Source organism: Paecilomyces variotii (genome assembly GCF_004022145.1).
Source record: "Paecilomyces variotii strain CBS 101075 chromosome Unknown C8Q69scaffold_2, whole genome shotgun sequence".
NCBI lineage: Eukaryota > Fungi > Ascomycota > Eurotiomycetes > Eurotiales > Thermoascaceae > Paecilomyces > Paecilomyces variotii.
In genome coordinates, this window is record NW_021167141.1 from 4,200,068 (window position 1) to 4,223,608 (window position 23,541).

Here is a 23,541-nt window from a genome sequence, read left to right on the forward strand (position 1 = left end):
TCATGTCCAGTCAGGGGAAACATACTATATTTCTATTTTCAATAAGCTCCGGTCGATAGCGCTACCAGAAATCTCACATATCCCTCGTACTCAGCATACCGATGTAACGGTACGGAACCATCCCGAGATACAGCTCGGTAACAATGACCCCGGCCTTTCGATTCTTCACAACGCGACGATCGCATGAGATAAAGTGAGAAGCATACAGGGACCGTTACTCCAATGAGGGCTCTTTCCATCCCTGCTCATTCTCTGGCCCGCTCCAGGCATCACGGAGGCTGGCGGGTTGGACCGCTGTCACCGAAGACAGTGCTATTGTTGAACAAGGTTTTCTATGGCTGTATACCATATACAGTATGGAATAGTAACTTTAGGGTCTATTGAAATCATTATTTGTATTGATATTGGCGCCGAATCCACCGGCAGTGGCTCGAATCCGAAGGACTCCTAGCGTTCTCTGGAGCTCAATCAGCACTAGATACACGATATCGCGTATTGCGGCCAGATGCGATTGCCCACCTTTTTGCCAATAACTGCCTCCCGTAATTGCTCTTCTTATGAGCAACAGTCCCTGTGCAATGGCATCGAGTATAACCCAGTCACAGTAGGGTCCCTAGAGAGACAAACATAATAACAAAGGAAAGTATATAAGTCCTGTAGAAAGCAGAGGCTGCAAGAAGAAAAAAAAAAGTTAAGGATAGGCCCCATGTCTAATACCCAAAGCCCACAAGGACAAAATTATCAAGACATGAAAAACAAACGCACTTCATAAACGCCTTTTTGCTCCGTACGTATTCGTGGTATCGTAAAGCGGCTGGGGAGCTCAGAAACCATAACGATTCATGGTAAGGCTGTTTCTCCGAATATTCAAGAAACAAACGCGGACGCCATAGTAAGAGCACCGCATAATCTGAGCCGTTCACGAGTCGTCCGTCTTTCGCCTCTTCCCCTTAGGAGGAGGTTCAAGTGGCGTCCGCTTAAGGGTCATAGTCCGAGTGACCACCTGTCGGACACTGACAGGCTTCCCGCCTGCACTTGTCGGGGTTTCAAAATATCGAAGCTTCCACTCCGATGGTGAAAATGGTGATCTGAGTGAAGTCGTACTCCTTGGAGTCTCTGTCACTGGAGAGCAGGCTGCCGATCCCGGAATCCGCAGACGCCGCAGTGTTTCTCTCTTACTTGCTGGCTGTGCCTGCGGGAATGGGCAAGGTGGCGGCAACGAAGATGCTGATTTAATCGTCTCTTTTGCCGGGAACGAGGTACTTGTTGCACTGGAAGGCTGCGATGTTGACGAGGTGACAGACTTTTCCGGTACAAGCTTTGAGAAACTGACTGAAGGGCTCCGCGGACTGGTAAACACGGGAGTAAGTGCCTTCAGGAACTCCGTGTACGCAAGCGGAGGAGTGATCGGGGTCGAATTACACTCCTCTCCTTTGACTTTTGCTGAGGGCTCTGAGCTAGAGCTACTGTGAATCTCAGACGGAAAGGTTGCGCTCTTCGGCGTCTTGAGAGGATGGAGAACGGGTTTAGTCTGCCCCATGGTGTCTCTGGACGGCGGTACGGCAGAGAGCTTCACAGGTAATTGCTCTCAAGTTCAGGATCCGGAGAACAAGCGAGAGGTGCTCTTCTAGATCAAAATCCCGATCAGATAGTTGAGGCAGGCCCGGTGGGCTGGCTAAAGACTCCCGATGGCGAAGACAGCAGGAAGCCGGGTGAAGTGAGGGAGGAGATCGGCTTTAAAGCAGAGCTAGAGCGACCAAAGCCTTGGAGCAAGCTTCGTGCTCTACTGTCACAGGGTGTCCTTGAGCCTGTCTAGTGGCGAATAACTAGCCAGTAGTGGGGGAACAATGGACGTTGTAAAAAGAAGAATCAATCCAGTGACAAGTCGACAGTCTCGTATGGAAACCCCCGTAATTATACGGGTTATGGTGTTCCGGACGGTAAAGTTACCGATCTGTGTATGCTCCTTGTCAGCCTCGGAGTCGCCGTTTGATAAAGAAGCGCCCGCCCCAAATGGCGTCGCATTGCGGCGCAGGCAGTCGATTACTCACCGCAGATTAAACAATGAAAGTGGCAGTTTGCCGCGTTGGTTATCTCCTTTGTCGTTTTGTTCCGACCGTGTTGGGCGGCAGCAGTGATTTGGGACGACTGGCGTGGCTTAGACTATTGGAAAAGAAGAATCCTAGAAGTTGAGACCAGACCTCTGAACCAGCAGATGGTAAGAAGGATAGAGAATATCCGATAAATGATGAGGGTTACGAGATCTCAGAGAATTAGAATCACCTGGTCTTACCATCATGTTTATAGCTCCTCGCAGCTCGACCGTATTCCTTAACGTATACTCCCCTAAATGAATGTTGATTTATCGCGCGCTATCTGTAGCAAGCCTCCTCGAGCGTACTTTACGAATCGCCTCTTGAAGCTTCCCAAGACGAATATGATCTCGATCCTCTAACCCCAGATCGATTACCTTGCAGCTTCTTCCAGGCTTCTGGTTCGCTGCGCACGCGCTGTTTGCTCAACCCGGCGGCTCGCCCACTGACCTTAGACCCCATATCGGGGCAAAAGGGTCGAACTTGTGGCCCTTGTCTCCCAAGTAACCGGAGTCGCAGATTATAGCTTCAAGTGCCAACACCTACTGAGCGCCGAGGAAATACGGTGCAATCCGGCGAGGTTGTAAGCGGCTGTGACCAGAACCAACAGTGCCGGGACTGTCGATAAGATACAAAACTGTGGGTATAGTTTCGATCATTCACTTAGGAATCCCAAATCTCTCCATAGTTATCCCTTGTATCTCTATAGTTGACGGCGTGTTGAAACATTTTGCGTTGTGCAGAAGCTCCCACTTTTCGACACCGTCTGATCTATGAAGAGATTCATCCGTACGATTGGTTTTTGCTCAACTGCATGAGCGTTTACTTGTTTCCTGTTTGGTTCTCAAGATCTCACATTGGGTCCTTCAGCTCATCTGCCTAGCCGCCTGTTTCAAGCGAATTCGTCCAGTAAATTCCCACCTCTACGCGCCCGAGCATAGATGCTCGTGCGTCCAATCAAGAACAGATTAACTTGTTGACGATTTCAATCTGGCACTTTCCTGCAGGGTCTATCCGATGAAACAATAGATCTCTTTCGGATGTCGCAGATCTGCCTTGTGAAGAAAGGTCAGATAGAGAGATGGTGATTGAACGCAGGACGGCGTGGAAGGACTCCGCCATTAACTGCCTCTGTAGGGAGGCTCCAAGGTTGCCTTGAAACCGTGAAATCTACTTAAGGAAGGAGGTTCAGAAGGAACAACTTTCGAAAAGTAGGCGAGCAAAGGGCACGAAATGTAAAATGAAGTACTGGACGGGATCCGACTGAAGTGTTCTCCAAAAAGCGGTAGGCGTAGTACTCTAGAGAGACGTCCGTATACTACGACGGGTAATCTCGATGATATATTATAGGATGAGCTACTAGAAATAGAGTGGGTAGTGAATTGAGTAATGTTCTCAATTGTTTAAACGAATGTATCAGACATTATGTAGTAATAATAAGGCTCATCGTTATTCAACCTGTTCCAGCTAACAATACAAAAAGGGGAACGTGTGGTGAATCGAAAAGAACGTTATGCCAGACCGGACCCAGACACGATGACAACCTGGTAGTAATTGATTACGCCGATTAAGTGAAATTAAACACGGCTGGCATAAGATCACCAGCTTTGTGTTCACAGAGCGACAGCAATGGCGCCGAAGACACCAGCAACAAGAGACAGCGCAATTCCAGCACCAGAGAAAACGGAGCCAGCGCCACCAGTGAAAGGAGTGACAGTGCTTCCAGGAGCAGAAGGCTTGGGAGGAATGGGGTGCACACCAGTGCCGACAGGAGCAACACCAGCAGGGACCGTAGGAGCCGGGCTGGAAGGAACCAGAGGAGCAGGCTGGTTAGGAACCACGGAGATGATAGAGCTCTCAGGCGCAGCCGGAGCCGGAGGAGCGGGAGCAGTCCAAGCAGGGGGAGCGGGAACAGTCTCTGCGGGAGGAGCAGGAGCAGTCCATGCCGGGGGAGCGGGAGCAGTCTCGATAGGCACAGTGCAGGTCTCAGTGATCGGAGTAGGACCGCAAGTGTGGCAGCTCTTCACGGTAGAAGTGAAGCCAGAAGGCATGTGGTGAAGAGGACGAGGGGCCGTGCAAGGGCAGGCCTCAGTGATTGTGTAGGTCTTCGAGATAACACCGGTAGGGCAGAGGTCCTTGAAGACAGTGGTGTACACAGTCTGCTCAGGAGGAGCGGGAGCAGGAGTCCAGACCGGAGGACTAGGAGTAGGAGTCCAGGCTGGAGGAGTAGGACGGTGGTGCTCGCACTCGTCGCAGTAAGTCTGAGTCTCCGTGCGAGTCACGACGGAGGCAGAGACGGGAGTGCTGCACGAAGCCACCTGCTCGAAGGAAATGGCGATGGCAGGGTTTCCGTTGTTGACCTGCGCCTTGACGGCAGCGGCCATGAGGCCCAGAGAGATGGCACTGTAGACAGACTTCATTTTGCTGGATTGTTGGGTGTCGGCTGACGGTTAGTATCGTTCTGGGACCGCGGCGAGAAGAATTAAAGAGGTCAAAAGAGTGACTTTAAGAGGAACCAAAAAAGGTAAAATGAATGAAAGACTGCTGGATTGTCGACTGCTGGTTGATGAGAATAAGCAAGACTTCGGGGAGTCATCGAGCTGCTTTATCTCTTTCCTGTAAGCCCGTGCGGTGTTGTTGTCACGTCGTTGGAATGCTTGGGTGTATACAGAATCACAACACATACTTCCCCAAATGGAAGGACTAGCTTGGAGAGAATGCCATCAAGAATGGACTAGCCGACTGCTCTTGGAGCATTCAGAACGGGTGTTCCTGAGCGCATTCTACCGCAAGTCTTGCCGAATGGTCAGACAGCCTCTTTGGCCACATTCTTCGTCTTCACGAAGCAGGATCACAATGGCGGCTGGTATGGACAGTACAACATGCTCGCACGAGGAATCTTATTCATAGCTCAGTCATGGCCCCTTTGCGACAGGAGTATGTGACGTAAAGCAACCACTGCTTACGATTGAACCGTCCAGGCCTGGGCTCAGGTACCGAGCAATACCCCAAATCTGCTCTTTGAGATATTATGTATGGGGTAAGAGATGTGAACCCCTTGCGGAGAATGACCACCGAGTGGCCGTGGAGGTCCCTACGACATTATTGACACAGCTTTTTCTCGTACAAATTCGTAACCAATGATATTTGAAATCTATCCAGACAGAGTTATTCTGGGAAGCAAGCTATGTAAATCGAGCCTTACCGGCTACATTATACCGGTGTGACCAGGATATGTATCCCGTCATCGACATTCCCTCCTCATCGCCCTCACTGAAGAGGACCCAACGAAGAGGAAACTTCCTATCGGGGAATACGTTCATCTCCAGAACCATACGATCTGAAAAGATCATGGCAACACATCGTCGTAGAGTTATGAGCTGAACGATGGTCGTGGCAGGTTCTGTTGGTTTTTTGATCTGGAGAAGAAAAGAAAAAAATCCCAAATCGAGTTCTGCGGTTGGAGTTTTTATGGCCGGCTCTGAGTGGGTCACGTGTAGCGCGACGGGATTATGTTCTTCCGCCGGCATCTCCGGATCAACTACTATTATTATTGTTGTAGAGAGAAAAAGGATACGGCTGCATTATTATTTATTTTACTCCTGGACTGTCACGTAAACATGATGCTTATTATTGTATGTTCATCGCTATTAACGCGAGAGACGGTGTTGTTCTATACTATGCTACACTGGTTATCGGATAGGTAACCACGATCAAGACTCGGACCAGGAGTCGACTCTCGTCGCCGGCCATGCCCATATACCCCAAGGTTACTGCTGCTGGAGACAGCTCACTCATTTTCAATTCTTCAGAATCGTCTGGCTCTGATGAGCATTCCAGTGTTGAGCTGTGATTTTGATAATGGCAGATTCGCGCTCACAGATCACAAACGCAGTGGGTATCACAAAGTGCGAGCTCTTGTCGCTGACGGACGCATCTCGCTCCGGGATGGAGTGCCTTCTCATGTCTGGTCTCCGGGCACGCAGATGTGCTAGTCACCGGGAGGAGCTGATCGTCAAGAGGATATAAATATAATCGAAGAATAACTAACCCCGTTGTTAGGTGCTGACCATAAGAGGGAATTCTAGGATATCCGTTCACTCACCTGTACGAAGCATCGTTTATGTTCATGTGTGGCTACCAATTGCAGCCTGTCTGTGGTTTGACCTCCACACGCCTCCGCCAACAGCTGCGGTTATGCCAACTGCAATACCAATCATGCCCCCCACGATCAGCAATGCTAGGAACACCTTGACAGCCAATCTCTGCTCCTTAGTCATGGCGTCAAACCAACCGCAATGTCTCTTGTCTTCTTTAGCCCATATCTTGGACGCTCGGTTGAGATCCACGGACTGTTTATAAGCAGAACGCCCACCGCTCTCAAGGTCCTGCGAGGAATATTCACGGCTGATGATCTTCACATCAGCCTTGAGGTGCTCTTCTGAAGGCTTCGTGTCCGCATGGCTGTAGAAGGGAGAGTACGGTTTTGCTCCGACCCTCGGGTCGAAATCGGGCATCTCATCGGCTGATTCAGAGTTGGGGCTGTGTGTATTGGCGGGAGGTAATGTCTGCGCGACTGGAGGAATGGCGATTGTGTCCTCGCCATTGTTGGTCTCGTTTGTACTCCGGATAACGCGCGCACCGACGACTGGTTTCTCTGAATGAGACATGGTGAAGAATACAGGAAAGGTAGGGAATGAGGGGACAGCGCAACCCTAGGCAGCTGTCGGTCGAGATCAACCGCGTCGATGATCGCACGGTATTATCTTGCTGCGATATGTGCAGGAAGTGAAGGAGACGCCCGCGCCCAGGTACAAGACCGTCTCGACGACGAGGAATAATATGTTTTTGCGGTAGGGATATGGTGGTGTAGAAACGACGGGAGTGAAGGGTTGAGACGACTAAGAGAAATAGAACGCGTTGTCGTCGCTTCCGTCTATCACCGCAGACCTCGATTGTCACAACAAGAAGTCGCGGGTCTAGAACAGCGTCACTGTACGAGAAGAGCCGTCTCGAGACGTCCGGCGGATGATATCACAAGGTTTCTCCGACTGCGCAATATGGCATTCCTGGAGGTTCGGACACACGGATATGATCAAGCTGTCTCACTCACAACTCCGCATTCCAAGTGCCTTGACAAATCACGGTTATCGGGCACCTCAGTTTCGGTGACGCTGGATAATACTCGACTCGTTCCAATGGTCTCAACTGTCGACGCACAAGATGATAGAAAAACTGGAGTACGGGGTACACAAGAAGAGTCGGACGTTGCCAGGTCGGGGCCCCATTATCTTTATCTATCTGCGATACGCGCAAAACACCTCCTTAAGCTCGGTCCCGCAGCGTGGGATTAGAGACCTTGTCGATTCTACTCTACTGAGCGCTATGAGCGCTAAGGCTGCAAGCTATGGATTAATCCTGGTCCACCGTCGAGCATCTGCACATCCTTCAACTGCTCCAAGGTTCTTGCCGCTGTCTCGAAAAGGGGTGCACGTATGCAGCGCTACTGGCATCGAGTACGGAGTACAAGTGGTCGCTCCAGGGTTCTAACAGGCCGGCAGCATCAAGAACTCTAGTTTTTTCGCGGTCTCCGACAGTTTGCGCACTGTCCTGTATCTAAGGCCCGCTAAGGCTCTCAGGTTCAGACGGTCGTCTACTCCGTAGACAGGTTCCCATCTTGGCTTGCAATCCCAATTAAAATTATCAATATGACAGGCCGCGACCATGGCCTGACATAAGGACATTTCGAAAAACTGATTAGGAAACAGTTCTGGACCCCGCCGATTCTCAGATCTACGCACTAAAGACCGACGGCGTGCGTGAATCTCTATGGGCGGCAGAAGACATCGCGTGGTACACGTCAGTTACACGGGACAAGGGAATAGGAGGTGGCAACCGATCTGGAAGTGGATGAGCGAGAGATTACCTCTTGCCAATCTATCGGGCCCAGATGTCAATCAGCGATGCTGTGCTTTTCGGGTGCCATATGCTGGTCATGATATGGGCATATTATTATCATGCGAATGTCCAATCCAAAGGAGATCTCTCCGTTTTGCGCTTTGTCGCCCCTCCTGCGAGGGTCCTGGACTCAGGACAGATACAATGACGGCCCTCTCCCCAGAACCGATAATTGACTAGTGGCATATCTAGACTTGAGATGGTTACTGCTCTTTGTGTGTCCACAATTTTTATCTCGCGGAAGGGAGATCCATGTTCCACTGGCGCGGTCTAAAACAGGGGCAAGTTGATGTTATAGGCGGACTCTAAATTAGACAGATAGGGGGTTCAGCTTGGCACTGCCCCAAAAGTTTGGAACCATGGAGCGGTCAATGTAAGGGGCCGTCGCTCTCTCTGGGCGGATATCAATCAAGTATCGTGTTCATCACAGCGAGCAAAAAAGAGCCGACCTTGGCGCCATACACAGGATACCTCGCGCAAGCTTTGGTCTTCGCTGTACTTATGAAGCTTCTCATGATGCAACCCGGGTAGATAACGACCCGGCAACAACATCCAAGACATACTACCGACTATTTCTTGTAGGCTGAGAATATCGACCACTTCGTGTCTCGTGCGCGTTTACAAGTCAATGGTCAGCGTCCAAGTCGGAACTCCATTCTAACGCAACCCGACTGCGAGATCTGCGACACGTGTTGTTGCGGAGCGATGTGTTTTATTAATATTCCATAGTGCCAGGGATTATTATGGACCTCCCTACCGTGTCGCCTTAGCACAGATCATGCTGGTATCCGGTGAGTTATAAACTTGTTTTCTGGACGAGTTCTCGGGCAGGTAATAATGCTGGTCGAGCCTATGCAGCTACCCCGGCGATATTCAAACTTGGCTTTTATAGCCCCCCCGTTAGACTAAACGTCAATAACGGTGTGAGTTTCACAGCAACCAACCACTCCTCTCGCTGTTCCTCGTGCGGATTATATTCGAATTTTGGTCAAAGCTCTAGTGAATACGAGTACGCGCAGGGAGCTAAACAAAGCTAAGTAACCCGATTAAAAACCGAGATAGGTAGGCACTGGTAAACATGCGCCATAGCGCTGTAGGTTCCTAGTTCCCAGGTCGTCCATATTCCCGAAAGCGAGCTCGCTGTCGACGGTCGGACAGATGGCGTTTTTTGGTTTTTTTTTTTTTTTTGGCATTTGGTTTGTTCGAAATTGTGGGGAGAAACTCCGCGGCGGAGTTTTTTAGTTTATTCGAGAATAAGGTTAGAGTAGTATACTTAGATAGGCTAAGAGAGGGCCCCTGCCTGGTTTCGATTGTGTCCGGTTGATCTCAGTGTATGCTCTAGAACAGACAAACAACGCGTATTTAGATAGATAATTTCCTGAAGATGGACGAGTTAATAAGTGTTTCTTCGTATGTATGTAGTAACTAATCGGTTGAATGGTCTTGTGGTAAGTGTTACTGTAATTTCTCACGAAGCGGAGCAGTAATCTGTGTGCATACTCTAGAATATATATTTCGGAACTGTAGACAATATCCATTGCTCCCATATTGTAAATAACTCCACGCCACAACATACAGCGAACAACTGTTGAATCAAACGATCCCAATTACCATAGCTGACTACCTATACTGTAACTGAAATAACTTTCTACACACCTTGATCTGGTGGATGGAAAAAAACGTCTCCAGACAGACAAATATCGATCGCGTAACATCAAAATGCTAACTGTGCAAGGACGAGTACATCTTCGCAACGAAAACTACAAGGAACAAGAAATCTACCAACGAGGAAATACTATTCGATCTATAGTTTCTAAACGAAAAGGGTTACGAGGAAACGCGCCCATTGCGCTACTTACGGGCTAGGTGTATATCTATCGGGATTACGAGTGAGTAATTTAGACCGGAGGCAAGACGTAGCATCTTAGCACAGGACTTAACCGCAGCATATCAAACACAAGAGAAGAGACTATGCAAATTTCCATATCTTCTAGTTGGAATACTGCAAGTTCATTCATGAGTGCGTATAGTAACTAGTACATGCGACGTGAGTAGCCAATTACAACTACAACTACAACTACCTCTATCCCGATCTCTATCGGTTGTTCCAAAGAAAGGGCAGTACTGAGATGGATACTGTATTGATCTAGGTGGAAGGAGATACTAAATGTGAGGAATCGACTTGGATAGAAGGCGATGCTACTACGATGTCGCTACCCCTGGTCCTCGCACTGTACTTTCCTGGCTATCCGGAACAATATCTCAGTCATGAATACTCGAATGGGCAAAGGAACTCTAATTGTTAATAGTGAGTAGATACTTCGAATCATCGATATGGAATAACACATCATATGTACTCTTGATATCTGTGCGATCAAAAGGCGCGGCGAGATGAAGATCGAATTTGTAATAGTAGCCATCCTTATCCTGTGTAGCAGACCAGCTCCATATTCCTATTTATATCTCTGCGACACGACAAATCCTCTAGATCACGAACTCACTCCTGCGTTTACGTGAGTCTTCAAAGGGATATAAAATACCTTGGGGCACGCGAATACGCGTCGCAGGTACGCACTCTATCGACTCGAGTAGCTTTTATTACGTATATCCCTTGCATACCTCTTCATATGCGCTATCCGTGAAAGATAATCTCAGGTGACAGCATCATGGATACAATGATATAATTATATGTGTACGACACAGATGAATGCAACTTGAAGCGATAGGGCTTATGGCATTGTGTGGGTTAATCAAAGTAAGAGATGTGCATGAATTGTTGTTACGCAATGAGGACGACGACGATGATGTATTTGGAATCTACGATATGTTTGCGTATTCCGCTGATGTGCGTGTACCTGGCATTCAATATGATATAAATCGTGAATTATAAATAGAATGTCCTGATGTGAAATGGACTTCTATCTACTGCAATGCTGTGGAATGTGCATGATTCGTGACTGTTCATCGTCCTCATCTCCTCGAGTACCTACGTGTCGCGCCGCGCGAGGAATGCCTGGCACCCCTTCCTGGCTTCTACTTGACGCGCCGCCGCGTCGAGGCTAGTTTTGATCATCAACGAGAAAATATTCCCTTTTAATCCCACTTCGATCGCACATAGAGCGGAAGATGCCATCTCGCTTCTCCCAGAGTTTCAGAGGTTCGTCCATCTCTGCGATACGACCCTGGTCCATCACACAGATGCGATCGTACCCGATGATCGTGCGTAGCCTATGCGCGATGCACAGAAGTGTTTTACCTTTAAAACCGTAGGCCATTGTCCGTTGGATTTTCTGATCGGTTTCAAAGTCCACGGATGATGTGGCCTCATCGCAGACGATGATCCGAGAATCACGGACTAGGGCTCGCGCAAGAGCCATGAGCTGTCGCGCTTGGAATCTTTCACACTTTCTAGCAGTTCATTCTTGGTGGCCTCCAGGGTCTTATTGTCACCCTCAGGATGTGCCGTCTGTTCTGACTCCTCGATGGCTTTCCCGCCAGCCTTTGCACGGCCAGATAACTTCATTGCTTTAGTGAAGATCATATTGATCAAAACAGCCCTTGCTTGTCCGCCAACCGTCATTCCATGATAAAGGTACTGATTCATGGACAAGCTAGTGACAACCAACCCAACATAGCGGTGATACCGATAGTCATACCAATGCCACGACCTACTGAGGGGGCTGGGCCATGACCTAGTTTAGAATAATAAGCATCCGTAGCAAATGCAATCAGATAACGTGTCGTATATGGTGCAAAGATTTGTAGGAGAGCAGCGAGGAGGTTGCCGACTCCGCCGATCCAAAATTCGACTTTGAAAGTCTCATAGACAGCCCAGAGTAAGGGATAAGTGTCACCACGCTCCAAACGTCGTCGGAACGAGACATCGAGCTTCTCTGCTAGTACACCTACGGATCTATCCGGGTTGACGGTCCATATATCCTGGATTTCGAGATGTCGGAGATAGCCAACCTGACAGGAAGATCTCAGCTATGCTCCTCTGAAATAGAAACAGAAGGAAAATCCATACTCACATTCATCAATGGCCACATCCATTGGAAAGTTATGATGCTAAGAAAGTTGGCCCCATATTCCCTAGATACCGTCCGCTCAGATGGAAGTGGAGGTATCTTCTGAAGCCTCAAAGGGTTCAGCAGCGGATACCATTTGCAACCCTGTTTCGCTGGTTTGGCATCACTTGGATCTTGAGTACTATCACTTGTGCCTGACTGGGAAGCGGTTATGGGCTCCAGATTTTCCTTGTCAACCTGCAATGTCTCATCCAGCTCGTCTGTCGCCCGAACAGACCGTTGAAGTGTACCCACCATGGCTGTAGTTGTCGGCTGTCCTATGGTAGTTTCCTACCGGAACGCTTTTGCGCTTTTGGTCCTTTGGCCTGCGTGTGTGTATGGGTACGCAAAAAGACCAGAAAGCGACAGCTGCCAGCGTAGACAAGGGGTACACCATGGGGATGACAGCCATCCTTAAAAGCAGGCCGTCTCGTCTATTAAGCCTGGCAGATATTCTACGTCGGGGGTTGGCGTTGTCACTGACATCCGATAGGCAGGTCCAGGCTCACCCAATCGTATTTTTCTCTTTTCAACTAGTCATCGGTGGCTTTATCGTCCGATTGGGAGTGGCTATCAGGGAGAGCTGCGAGTCAAGTCAAGCAAACGAGATCCGTTGACCGAAGCCAGCCACGATTCGAGAAGCGGGAGGCCTAAAGATCTTGCGACGATCGTCGACATCAAAATCAGCATTTAGGGCAAAAGAAACAATTACCCGGAAGTCAGTCAGACTGTGCAGATCACACCGACAAACCCCCCCGTTCGCTGTACCATGCGGGATGCCCGCATTCGGGAGATAGGGAAACCTGCAACATTGACATTCCTTTGCAGTCTGCATGTACAGTAAAAGAGAGCCCCACATAGACTCCTCTGTCGATACTTTTGACAAGTCTGGCTCGCAATTCTCGCTGCTTAACGATGCATTTGGCGTAGCTCAATTGGGGTGAACAGTGACTCGGGGCTCGCTTCGCTATGTATCTGGTCAAGTAACGCAGTCCAAGCGGATTCCTGTTTAGCAGTCAGCGCCTACTCTAAGCTTTGGACTTAAGATGAGACCGAGAACTTGATGCCCTAGACGCTTGCGCGAGCATTTGTATCTGATCGATTTCCACGACTGTAACCACGACGTGCATGAGATTGTTCTGTTAGCGCATGAAGAACCCAACGTGTATTGCACGCGAGGCCGGTGCATAATGTTCTTTTACCAGAGGCCAGATACCGGTTCTCCGACGGGTCCTCATCTTTGATGCTTATTGCAGCGGGGTTGTTAGTGACTTGATGATGCTTGATCCTGCGCGCTGGTGAGTAGCTAGCACGCTTACGTCGACACAAGACTCGAGGCTTTATCCTGTATGAGACTAATGAGGGGATTATGCATCACCGTGACCTGATATTCAATGAGTTTCCAGCTAGAAACTTGTCTCTTTGTGGTAATTAGCACCGTCGAAACATGAGTGTCGGATATGTTGATGTGTGTTTAGTGCCAGTCCCGAAGTGAGCCCGCATCCCGAGAGAAGAAGAGATGCACGCCAAGCACATCAGAATCAGAAGCGCTGACGACGCCCTACGAAATACCCCTGCCATGAGCGTATTTATGAGATAGTATTCGCAGACTAATCAAGTTTGATGTTTCACTACACATATTTTCCGGCTGCAGCCTGCGGACCATCTTTTTGTTTTTCACACCGCTGGTTTCTATATCAACTTGCTCTATAGCTCTGGGGTCAGACTCTAACCATGCTTGTAAAAACATGACCTGTATTCACTATTGATTACCTCAAGACTACGTTGACAACAGACAATCGGTGACAGCAGGTCAGTAACATTGATGATTATATATGATACATCCCGGATGAGCGATGTCTACTGGGTTATTTTGTGTGGTAACAGATGTTGAGTCTTGGAGATGACACAAACGTCCACAAATAGGGGTATAGCCCTTACGCCTCGACGGTGATCTTGACCTTCTTCTCGGGGGGCGGAATGACTTTGTCTTCTGCCTCACCCTTCAGGTTGGGAAGCTCTTTGACAGCTTGCTCAATGATGCTTAAGGCGGTCTTGATCTCTTCCTCAGTAATAACCAACGGGGGTGCCAGGCGGATGATGTTCTGGTGAGTCGGTTTGGCCTGGCAAAAATTAGTAACGAACTTCCAAGAGTTGATCGGCGAGTTGCGAGAGAAAAGACTTACCAGCAAACCCTTCTCCTTCATCAACATGCACAGATCCCATGCAGTGTGTCCACCAGTCTGGCTTTCATCGATAACGATGGCGTTGAGCAGACCCTTTCCGCGGATAGTCTGGATCACCGGGCTCTGCAGTGCCTTCAGTCCGTCGCGGAAGAGCTGTCCAAGCCTCTCTGCGTTTTCAACCATGTTCTCGTCTCTGACGATCTCGAGAGCTCGAATGGCAACAGCACATCCGAGAGGGTTACCGCCGTACGTTGAACCGTGCGTGCCGGGCTCGACCGTAAGCATGACATCCTTGCGGCCAAGGACACACGAGACTGGGTACATGCCGCCTGAGATGGCCTTGCCCAGCAGAACGAGGTCAGGCTTGATGCCACTCCATTCATGGCAGAGGAGCTTTCCAGTACGGGCAATTCCGGTCTGGATCTCGTCACAGATCAAGAGGGCATTGTACTCGTCACACAGCTTCCTGGCTTCCTTCAGATAGTCTTCATCCGGCACGACAATACCAGCTTCACCCTGGATCGGTTCCACCAAGAATGCTGCAAGGTTCGAACCGGCCTTCTCGAAGGCTTCTCGGAGAACAGCCTTGTCATTGAAAGTGATAGGCTTATCCGTACCAGGAATCGTGGAACCGATGTTGGGAAGGTAGGGGCCGTAGTTGTCGCGCGATTCGGGATCAGACGACATGGAGATCGCTGCGAACTAGCAGAGCATCAGTATACCCACCAGTGTACGTTTATCTGCTCTTGGATGATATCTTACCGTTCGCCCGTGGAAGTTGTCTGCTGCACTCAGCACCACCGCCTGGTTCTCTGGGATCCCCTTCACCTTGTAACCCCACTTTCTGGCGATCTTGATACCAGTCTCGACAGCTTCAGCCCCCGTGTTCATCGGCATGACCATGTCGAATCCGAAGAACTTGGTGACGAATTCCGCAAACTTGGGGAAGACGTCATTGTAGAAAGCTCGCGAGCTCAGCGTGAGCTTGGAAGCCTGATCTGTCAGAGCCTTGACGAGCTCGGGGTGGCAGTGACCCTGGTTCACAGCAGAGTAGGCTGACAGGAAATCGAGGTAGTGACGGCCCTCTGGATCCCATACGGACGTGCCAGAGGCGCGAGCGAAGACGACTGGAAGGGGGTGGTAGTTGTGAGCTGCATACTCCTTCTCCGCCGTAATGGCAGCTTCCGTGGAGGCAGCATGGTAGTTGGAGGCCTTGTCCGAGGCGGTGGATTTGAGGCCAGCCGGCTGCGACCCAGACGTTGCAATTGGAGACATGCTGGCGGCAGCACAGGTCGGTGATGATAAGATCTGGTCGATTGAGGTTATACTCGAGATGAAAGGCGGATAGTGATGATCGTCCCACGTCAGCGGGGAAGTAGAGTAGTTTGGAGACAGAATAATGATCTCAGTCAGGAGGATAGGAAGAAAAGAACGGAACGGTCACCCCGACGCGCAGAAGTGGACTGTTGTCCATTCCGCTGGACGGCGAAAAGTCTTTTCATGGCGTCCATATCGACTAGACCTCTAAGTGCAGGTCTATCCGCGATGCCTCCAGACTGTAATCCTCGGAGGGGCCGCACCGGTTATGATCCACCGCTAACGAGAAGCCTTGACACATTCGCGGAGATGGTTTCCAATTGCGCCTCGTGCTATTCGTCGCCTGAGAACCTGATCCAGAGTCCTTGTATTCCAAGTCTCAGTAGTGAGGCCAACCAGAATAATAATAACATAACTGGACCTTGACCGCGTGTCCGTTCATACACGACGTTAGCGCCGCCACCCCGTGTTGTTGCTGGTGTCGATCTCCGCGGCCAACCTTTGCATTCCGCTCTGGATTTGTGTCCTCATTGGAATCGCTATGAGCGCGCGAGATCATGTCGACAGCCTCGTCTGAGCTGTCGCAGTCTTCTAGCGACACGGATAGTCGCGAAGGACATCCAGTCGCCCGGCGGATCCAGCGCCAGGGGATTCAGGAACGGCTCGACACTGCAGCGCCGCAGAATATTCTCTTGTCCCTGATCGCATTTCGCATCCTCAATGCCCTGTGCGTGCGCACGTTTTTCCAGCCGGATGAATTCTTCCAGTCTCTGGAGCCTGCATGGCAGCTCGCGTTTGGCAAGGACAGTGGTGCATGGATAACATGGGTAATTAGTTGAACGTTGGTTGAGACGGTGCATCGCTAATAGGAGCTTGCCAAAGGAATGGACGCACCATCTGCGGTCCTCGATTCATCCGATATTATTCGCAGCTGTATATTATGTCGCCGATATCCTGTCATGGTGCCTGCGTCTCTCACCGTTGACGCGTGCGGAGGTGCTAGTCGTTGCGCCAAAGATCACGCAAGCGATCATCGCGGCCGTGGGGGATTATTACACTTGGAAACTAGCGGGCAAGGTTTATGGACAAGGTAGCAATGAGGCATGGGCAGTGGTATGTGGACAATGCCGGTTGTGATGCGAAGGTCTATACTGACGGTCTGCAGCGGATGCTTACCGTCGTAAGCCCATGGCAGTGGTTTTGCTCTACGAGGACTTTCTCCAATTGTCTCGAAACAACCTTGACGGTCGTCGCATTGTACTTTTGGCCATGGAGATGGACTATTGCGCCTCAGAATAACAAGAGTGAGGATGAGGACGACGATGACCTCATTACCAACAGTGACATGAACGAAGAGCCAGAGGAGCGCAATGAGTCTGGGAGGTATGTGGTCCACATGAATATAAGTAATTCATCTATCCTCTGACGGTTCTTATAGTCTGCGCAAGTGCCTGCTCCTTGCTGCCCTCGCATGTGTGCTGCGGCCCACGAATATCATCATCTGGATAACGCTTGCTGGCTTCATGCTATCCAAGGCTACCAGGGGAGAATGCTTGATCATTGCCAGAGAGGCTACCATTTGGGGGTAAGTTGCGGAAACCATCATTTCTCACCGATTCTGACGGTAGTAGATCTTGCGTCTTGGGCTTCTCAATTTTTGTCGACTCTCTTTACTACGGAACGTGGACCTTTCCTCCCCTCAAATTTCTATATTTCAACATAGCTCAATCACTGGCTGTGTTCTACGGTCGGAACGATTGGCATTACTACATATCACAGGGATTTCCTTTGCTTCTTATAACGGCGTTGCCTTTCGGACTGGTCGGACTATACCAGGCTGTCTTTCCTTGTACTCGTCCGCACCAGGAACACGCGGCAGCATCGATCAAGCGCCAGCTGGGCTGGGTTTGTATCATCATGCCATCTGTCCTGTCCCTCATTTCACATAAGGAAGTCCGGTTCATCTACCCTCTGCTTCCGTGTTTACACATTCTGACGGCACCTCCATTTCTGGACTGCTTCCTGCCTGCGATCGCGAGCTCGTCCGCGGCGCACACGCCTCGCAGGCTTATCCTTCTTTTCCTTTTACTGGTGAATGTGACTATTGCGCTCTATACTACACTCACGCACGCTTCTGGTGTCATTGATGTTCTTTCGTATCTCCGTGGTGAGCACGAAGCGCACTACCAGGCTCAGACGCAACCCCCGCAGTCATCCCTGACCCCTGTTCTTCCTTCGAGTTCACCAAACATGACAGTAGGATTCCTCATGCCCTGTCATAGCACCCCCTGGCGATCAAATCTGGTCTTTCCCTCCATCCGCGGCTGGGCTTTGTCGTGCGAGCCTCCCGTGGGTCTCGACCAGACACAGAAGGCTGCCTATCTCGACGAAGCAGACCAGTTCTACGCTAACCCGAGTGACTTTCTGCGAGCAAACATGGTTGGGGGTCTCCGACACATTCCGCGAAGACCGTCCTACCTTGCACCCTTTCCTTCCCTTCAGCGACCACAAGAGCTTCCTACGACACTCAAGGACGAAAAAGGCATGCCCCGGTTCATACATGAGTGGCCCGATTATCTTATCTTCTTCGCCCAGTTAGAACCAACCATGCAATCCCTTCTGCGGGGCAGCTCCTACGGCGAGTGCTGGCGAACATTCAACACCGCATGGCATGACGACTGGCGACGCCGGGGTGACATCGTTGTATGGTGCCTTGATCCCAAGCTGCAGCAAGATTCGCGCGACAGTGCTCGGAAGAAGGAGCAAGCCCGTCGAGACAAACAGTTCGACAGGATAGTTGAGACTTTCAGAAGGCAAGGAAGACCGCAGAAGTCGTGGTGGCAATGGCCTTCCTGGTCTTATTCTGGACTACACTGGCCTCGTGCCTGGCCCTTTGCCAAGCAGAAGAGAAGTATATTCGAGCTTCCATCTGACTCGTTCTGGAGAAGGAACAAGAAAACAAACTTCTTAAGCGATCTCAAGCTCCCTTCCTGGCCTTTCTCATCGAAGAAAAAGAAGAAGTCGATTCTCGACCGCGAATTGTGGGAATAGACTGATACCGGGAGATAGCGAGCCCGTGCGCTGTTCCATTTATATATGTCTGAATTTTGTATCTAGCAAACCTACCTCAACTGGTTAATGTAGAAGCGTGGAGGTCAGATACTCAGGACATCGACATATAGAAGTACATAGACAGGAGTACATATTTATCTAATTAATTTTGCCTTTAGGACAACAAAAGGACTTTTCACTTCAGGCAAGACTAGAACTTTTGTGTGTTGAATTTTGCTATGCATTATACTCCGAACAACCGCTGCTGAATTCAACAGCAGCAATTGGCTTTTGGATGGCTTTGTCGTTACAGTTCTATGCGTGGATTGAGAAAAGAGCAGTGGACTTGACTTAGTATAAAATTGACGGTATATAATTAACCACAACAGCGTTGCTGCTCCTAGGAAGATTGTTTTCCAGTTCTCTCCTTCCTGTCATCCCTTCGCACCAACACATCACTGGTAATTCATTGCCATGCCCTAACATCGCCCGACGTTTCTCCCAAATGAAAGGAAGCTAGCTATAATCAGAGTCGCAGGCAGGCTTATTCCAGCCGAAGATTGATGATCCCATTTCAATAGACCTTTCCCGACCAGGTGTTGACACTCTGGAAGGAGATTTGAGCAGTATTCTGCGGAAACTATGATCAAATGATGTGATAGTGTCGAGGTTCATATCTTGCAGTGTACATTCACTGGTACCAAACATCAATATGCAACTATTCAATACAACCAGGGTCCTAGTAAAAGTCAATATAATGATGATCATAGAGGGAATTCAAAGGACGCGAATAAGGGTCCCCACCTTTAATAAAGTTATTTTCTTGTTCCACATGAGTCGGGATCTGTAGTGCCCGTGCATGAACGACATTGATTGCCTGCATGGCATCTTCAGCCTTCACAACAAATCTACACGTAGCGAACAGACAAACATTAGCTGGGGCCAGGATGATATATGTAAGTCGGAGTAGAAAGCACATACGAAATGTTTATCTCACTCGCCCCTTGGCTGATGAGGTAAATATTGATTTTTGCGGATGCGAGTGCCGAAAATATCTCGTCTTGGGATTTGACCCGCGTCAGTTGAGTGTTTTCTTTTACTTATCGAATCTTTTGCAGACGAGTCTTACTTGCAGTGCCAACCATGTTGCGCATTTTCTGGCCAATAACAGAGACAATATTCATGTTTTCCAATATCGTTACCTGTTCTCAGCAATGAGCCACCGTCGATTTGCGGTAGAGAAGAGCAGAAGGACGAATACTGACCGATCCAAATTCCTGCAGATCAAGTACTAATTTATTGGTGATGGTCGATGCTTGGATTGCAAGACTGACGTTTCGCTCACTCGTGGTGACCAAATCCGGAACTATGCCATTTCGTTCAAGTTGACAGAATACAGAAGCCAGGAAACCTTGCGACTTGGTGGTCCGGCTAGATGTGACGTTGATGAGAATGAGACCTTCTTTGCTGGTAATGGCAGTTGGACGTCGCCTGCTTCGAGATTGCCCATGGTATCCGTTGGAAAGCATAAAGATATCGTCTGGCGGACTCTCCTGCACTGTTTCCTTCACCTGGTGATCTGTCTCTGGAGTGGATGGGTAGATCACGGTCCCTGATCCGCTGGGATTGAGTACGTTTTTCAGTCTCAAGACTATCTCGGACTTGTGTAGTTGTTCCATTGTGAGGGGATGGATGACCTGCGCGAAAACATGGCGTAGTGTCAGAACTCAAGTTGTATGCTATTCCTGATGATGAAAGACCCTGCTTTCCGGACTTACCTCGCTGCCAAAAAAGGTCAGTTCTGCAGCTTCTTCTGCAGTGACAGTCGCCAGAACTCGCGCCGATGGTACTTTTCTGGGATCCGCGGTAAATATTCCATCAACTTCTTTCCAAATCTGGTATTCCATTGCAGCCAGGCCTGCTGCACACATCGCGCCACAGAGGTCGGAATACCCTCTACCAACACACCGGAGGAGTGAGTGAGGCATGAGGCCAAAATAACCTGGACACATATGCCATGGTGAGTTGATAAATAATAATTCTACACATCGTCTAAGAGGGTATACATACCAGTGATTACAGGCACCGCATCTGTAGATTCAGATACTATTGACCCAATCCTGCGCGAGAGTCGATGGTAGAATTCTGTTCCGAGACGTTCGAACTGCGATTCCTGTTCTGGCAGAGATCCGCCGAACACTTCTGCAACAATGTTATCCAGGTTGATGACTCGAGCAGGAATGCCCTCCTTGATGGTCAACGCAGCCGCCACGATCTTGCACGCCAATCTCTCTCCTAATGAGAGCACGCGGTCTTTAGAGCGTGCAGACAGATCTCCCACGACCTGGAGGCACAGCAGAAAAATTAGTACAAAGCAAAAAAGACAGTGACCACTGCTCTTTCGAACCAAGACGTACGTGGGCTGCAAGAAGGAATCTGCGAATTTCTTCGCAGTCATTGACCACACTCAGTGTGGTCTCACTGAGAAGCAGATCGCTAGTATCGTTGGAATAGGCCCGAAATGACTGCAATTTATCCAGATGGGCATCGCGGATACTATCAATAGTCGCATTTATATGACCGATTGATTCCACTCCGACGATCTCTGCACATCGAAGACAGTCGAGAAGCAAACTTGTCGTGCCGCTAGCCTTCGTGGTACCGGATAATGCAGAACAGACGACGGCGACATTGTATGTTTTCAGATACGAGGGAATGATCGTCCCACACACTTTGTCCAGCAATTTTCCGAGGCTCGTACCTCCATATTTCTGGACAATCCATGGCTTTGGGTCAGGGCGAATGGTCATCTTGGCTTCGTGAAGGCTACTGCTTAGACTCTCAGTCGACGAATGATCGGATGGCTTATCGCATGTGAAGGAATATAAACAATAGCCAACAAGATGCAGCCGAGTGAGGTAAGTTATCACATATTTGACACTTGTGCCATCCTAAGTCCTAGAGAAACAAAAAGAAAGAAGCAAATGTCGATGACGTACAAACGAGCTTGTTCCAGAGCCCTATCGAGATCACGGTGTTAGAAACTCTTATCTACATACTTCACCCTGCCCGAACTGCAAAGACCGAGGTCACCGATTCGGGCTTCGTATCAAAGGATCGCCGTGTGCAGCCAAGAATCGATCCATGGACTGAACAGCCAACTATCTATAACGACAACAGTGTATTTTGGCTATCTCCAACTCTGACGATCTTCACGTTATGATTAGGCTGACCTGAGCGGGCAATGCTATATGTAGAGCACCTTCTCCAACGGAACCATACTTCTTGTCTATCAAACCAAGGAACACGACAAGTTAAAATAGACCGACAAAGTTATACAACTGTAGACAGCCCAAAGCAATAATGCATTCGACGGACATGTGCGAATCCAAGTCTTCTGAGCTCCCAGTGCAGAATTTGGAGATTAAATTCGGCCTCAACAAGTCCTTTGCGAATCCAACGCCAATGTGAGTCTGTTCCCAGACCTGGTACAGAACCTCATCAAGCCTCGCTAACGTGTATACAAGTGCGGTGTTAGGCCTTGCCATAAGTGTTACGACTCTGGGCTGCGATCTCATGGGATGGAGAGGAGCTGGTGGTGATGGCGCTGCGTCAACGTAGGTTTGCTTGCCCTTTCGCACTCGCAAATTCCTATGACCTTGATGGTTGCAGAACTGATCAATTGTTTTCTGCAGAGGAGCTTATTTCTTCATGGGTGGACTGCTTATGATTCTGGGCGGGTTTCTTGAGTTTATCTTGGGAAACACGTTCACATTCTTTCTATTCTGTGGCTACGGTGAGTGGCTTAAATATATTCACAGGCTTGTGAGTACTAATATGACGGACTAATCGCTTCAATGTGGACAGGAGGGTGGTGGTTGAGCTTCGGTGCAACGCTCCAGCCTTTCTACGGAGCGTATGGAGCCTACTCGCCCGATGTCTCTGATCCTTCGAAAGGACTTCAGACGACTGGATTCAATGCGAGCTTTGGTAGGGAGCGTCTCTTAATTTCTTCTCTTGCACACCTTCTCTAGGGGCGGAATATCCTACCTCTATTCCCAGCGAGGGAGACAGATAACCAACAACCTTGTTGCTAACGACCAATACCAGCATTCCTGCTCGTATTTATGGGCATTTTCTCCCTCGCTTGTTTCTTGGGCTCATTGAAAGTCCATATTGCGCTTGCCGTGGTGGAGCTCAGTCTCACCATAGTCTTCGCGCTGCTGGCGGGTGCCTTCTGGGAGGTCGCTATGGGAAATGCCAGCGTTGCCTCGAACCTCCAGACGGTAAGTATAGTGACTATCCTCGTTTTTATACACTGCGTGTCCGAATATAAATCTAATTTTGCTGCCATTTGTGATAGGCTGGCGGAGCTTTTCTTTTCGTCGCAGGCATTGCGTCCTGGTATATCCTCTTCTCGCTTACCCTGAGCTCTGTGGGATTTCCCTTTACACTTCCCGTGGGCGACCTCAGCCGTTTCCTCACGAAGGAAAGAAAGTTTAGTGACGCTTCAGTGTGAAGTTATGTGGTCCCGAGACATGATAATTGAAGTAGGCGGGGAAAGACTAAGCAATCTAAAAATTGAACTCGAAGGTGGAGTGGTACGCAAGACGCTGGTTGCAAAGGAAATTATGCTGGACGAATACTTTCAAGCTACGCAGTTCGTCCTGTTGAAGGTAGTCATTCTGGATTCTGATTACGGTTTTGTTTTCGGTAGAACTATATATAGCTACGATAATAATTGATAATGGTGGATATTCGGGCACTCCACTCCTTGTTTTGTCTGCAAATAATAAGTATAACTATTTCAACATAGATAACCTAGAGACATATGAATTACCTAACAGACAGCCATAAACTGCGAACTTA

At 49.3% G+C, this 23,541-nt stretch overlaps 9 protein-coding genes across 9 annotated transcripts; 2 read left to right on the forward strand and 7 right to left on the reverse strand.

Moving 5' to 3' along the window:
• Positions 1–579: 579 nt before the first annotated feature.
• Positions 580–1,694, reverse strand: C8Q69DRAFT_179888 (hypothetical protein). Its single transcript, XM_028625860.1, has one exon. It carries the CDS (start codon positions 1,538–1,540, stop codon positions 920–922), a length of 621 nt encoding a protein of 206 aa, XP_028488329.1. The 5' UTR covers positions 1,541–1,694; the 3' UTR covers positions 580–919.
• Positions 1,695–3,460: 1,766 nt separating this feature from the next.
• Positions 3,461–4,650, reverse strand: C8Q69DRAFT_179937 (hypothetical protein). Its single transcript, XM_028625861.1, has one exon. It carries the CDS (start codon positions 4,511–4,513, stop codon positions 3,707–3,709), a length of 807 nt encoding a protein of 268 aa, XP_028488330.1. The 5' UTR covers positions 4,514–4,650; the 3' UTR covers positions 3,461–3,706.
• A 1,551-nt stretch (positions 4,651–6,201) lies between these two features.
• On the reverse strand, positions 6,202–7,096 carry C8Q69DRAFT_180064 (hypothetical protein). Its single transcript, XM_028625862.1, has one exon. The coding sequence runs from the start codon at positions 6,761–6,763 to the stop codon at positions 6,221–6,223; it is 543 nt and encodes a 180-aa protein (XP_028488331.1). The 5' UTR covers positions 6,764–7,096; the 3' UTR covers positions 6,202–6,220.
• Positions 7,097–11,539: 4,443 nt separating this feature from the next.
• C8Q69DRAFT_180117 (hypothetical protein) lies at positions 11,540–12,561 on the reverse strand. Its single transcript, XM_028625863.1, has 2 exons — positions 12,083–12,561; positions 11,540–12,020 (listed from the first exon to the last, which is right to left on the reverse strand). Exons 1-2 carry the CDS (start codon positions 12,374–12,376, stop codon positions 11,652–11,654), a joined length of 663 nt encoding a protein of 220 aa, XP_028488332.1. The 5' UTR covers positions 12,377–12,561; the 3' UTR covers positions 11,540–11,651.
• Positions 12,562–14,055: 1,494 nt separating this feature from the next.
• C8Q69DRAFT_485541 (putative L-ornithine aminotransferase Car2) lies at positions 14,056–15,579 on the reverse strand (the record flags this gene model as incomplete). Its single annotated transcript, XM_028631838.1, has 3 exons — positions 14,056–14,241; positions 14,305–15,006; positions 15,067–15,579. 3 exons carry the CDS (start codon positions 15,577–15,579, stop codon positions 14,056–14,058), a joined length of 1,401 nt encoding a protein of 466 aa, XP_028488333.1.
• A 599-nt stretch (positions 15,580–16,178) lies between these two features.
• Positions 16,179–18,672, forward strand: C8Q69DRAFT_485542 (putative mannosyltransferase; the record flags this gene model as incomplete). The annotated part of the gene is made up of 5 exons (XM_028631839.1): positions 16,179–16,448; positions 16,504–16,734; positions 16,787–17,004; positions 17,060–17,206; positions 17,253–18,672. 5 exons carry the CDS (start codon positions 16,179–16,181, stop codon positions 18,670–18,672), a joined length of 2,286 nt encoding a protein of 761 aa, XP_028488334.1.
• Positions 18,673–19,017: 345 nt separating this feature from the next.
• Positions 19,018–19,580, reverse strand: C8Q69DRAFT_459775 (hypothetical protein; the record flags this gene model as incomplete). The annotated part of the gene is made up of 1 exon (XM_028630099.1): positions 19,018–19,580. A coding segment is annotated over exon 1 (248 nt), but the record flags the coding sequence as incomplete, so codon positions are not given.
• Positions 19,581–19,665: 85 nt separating this feature from the next.
• Positions 19,666–21,482, reverse strand: C8Q69DRAFT_397585 (putative aspartate kinase; the record flags this gene model as incomplete). Its single annotated transcript, XM_028627782.1, has 6 exons — positions 19,666–19,727; positions 19,802–19,874; positions 19,938–20,369; positions 20,451–20,674; positions 20,743–21,016; positions 21,090–21,482. The coding sequence occupies 6 exons, from the start codon at positions 21,480–21,482 to the stop codon at positions 19,666–19,668; spliced, it is 1,458 nt and encodes a 485-aa protein (XP_028488336.1).
• A 216-nt stretch (positions 21,483–21,698) lies between these two features.
• C8Q69DRAFT_459780 (hypothetical protein) lies at positions 21,699–23,402 on the forward strand. The gene is made up of 6 exons (XM_028630100.1): positions 21,699–22,139; positions 22,200–22,289; positions 22,368–22,468; positions 22,540–22,662; positions 22,783–22,958; positions 23,036–23,402. The coding sequence occupies exons 1-6, from the start codon at positions 22,036–22,038 to the stop codon at positions 23,189–23,191; spliced, it is 750 nt and encodes a 249-aa protein (XP_028488337.1). The 5' UTR covers positions 21,699–22,035; the 3' UTR covers positions 23,192–23,402.
• The last annotated feature ends 139 nt before the right edge of the window (positions 23,403–23,541 follow it).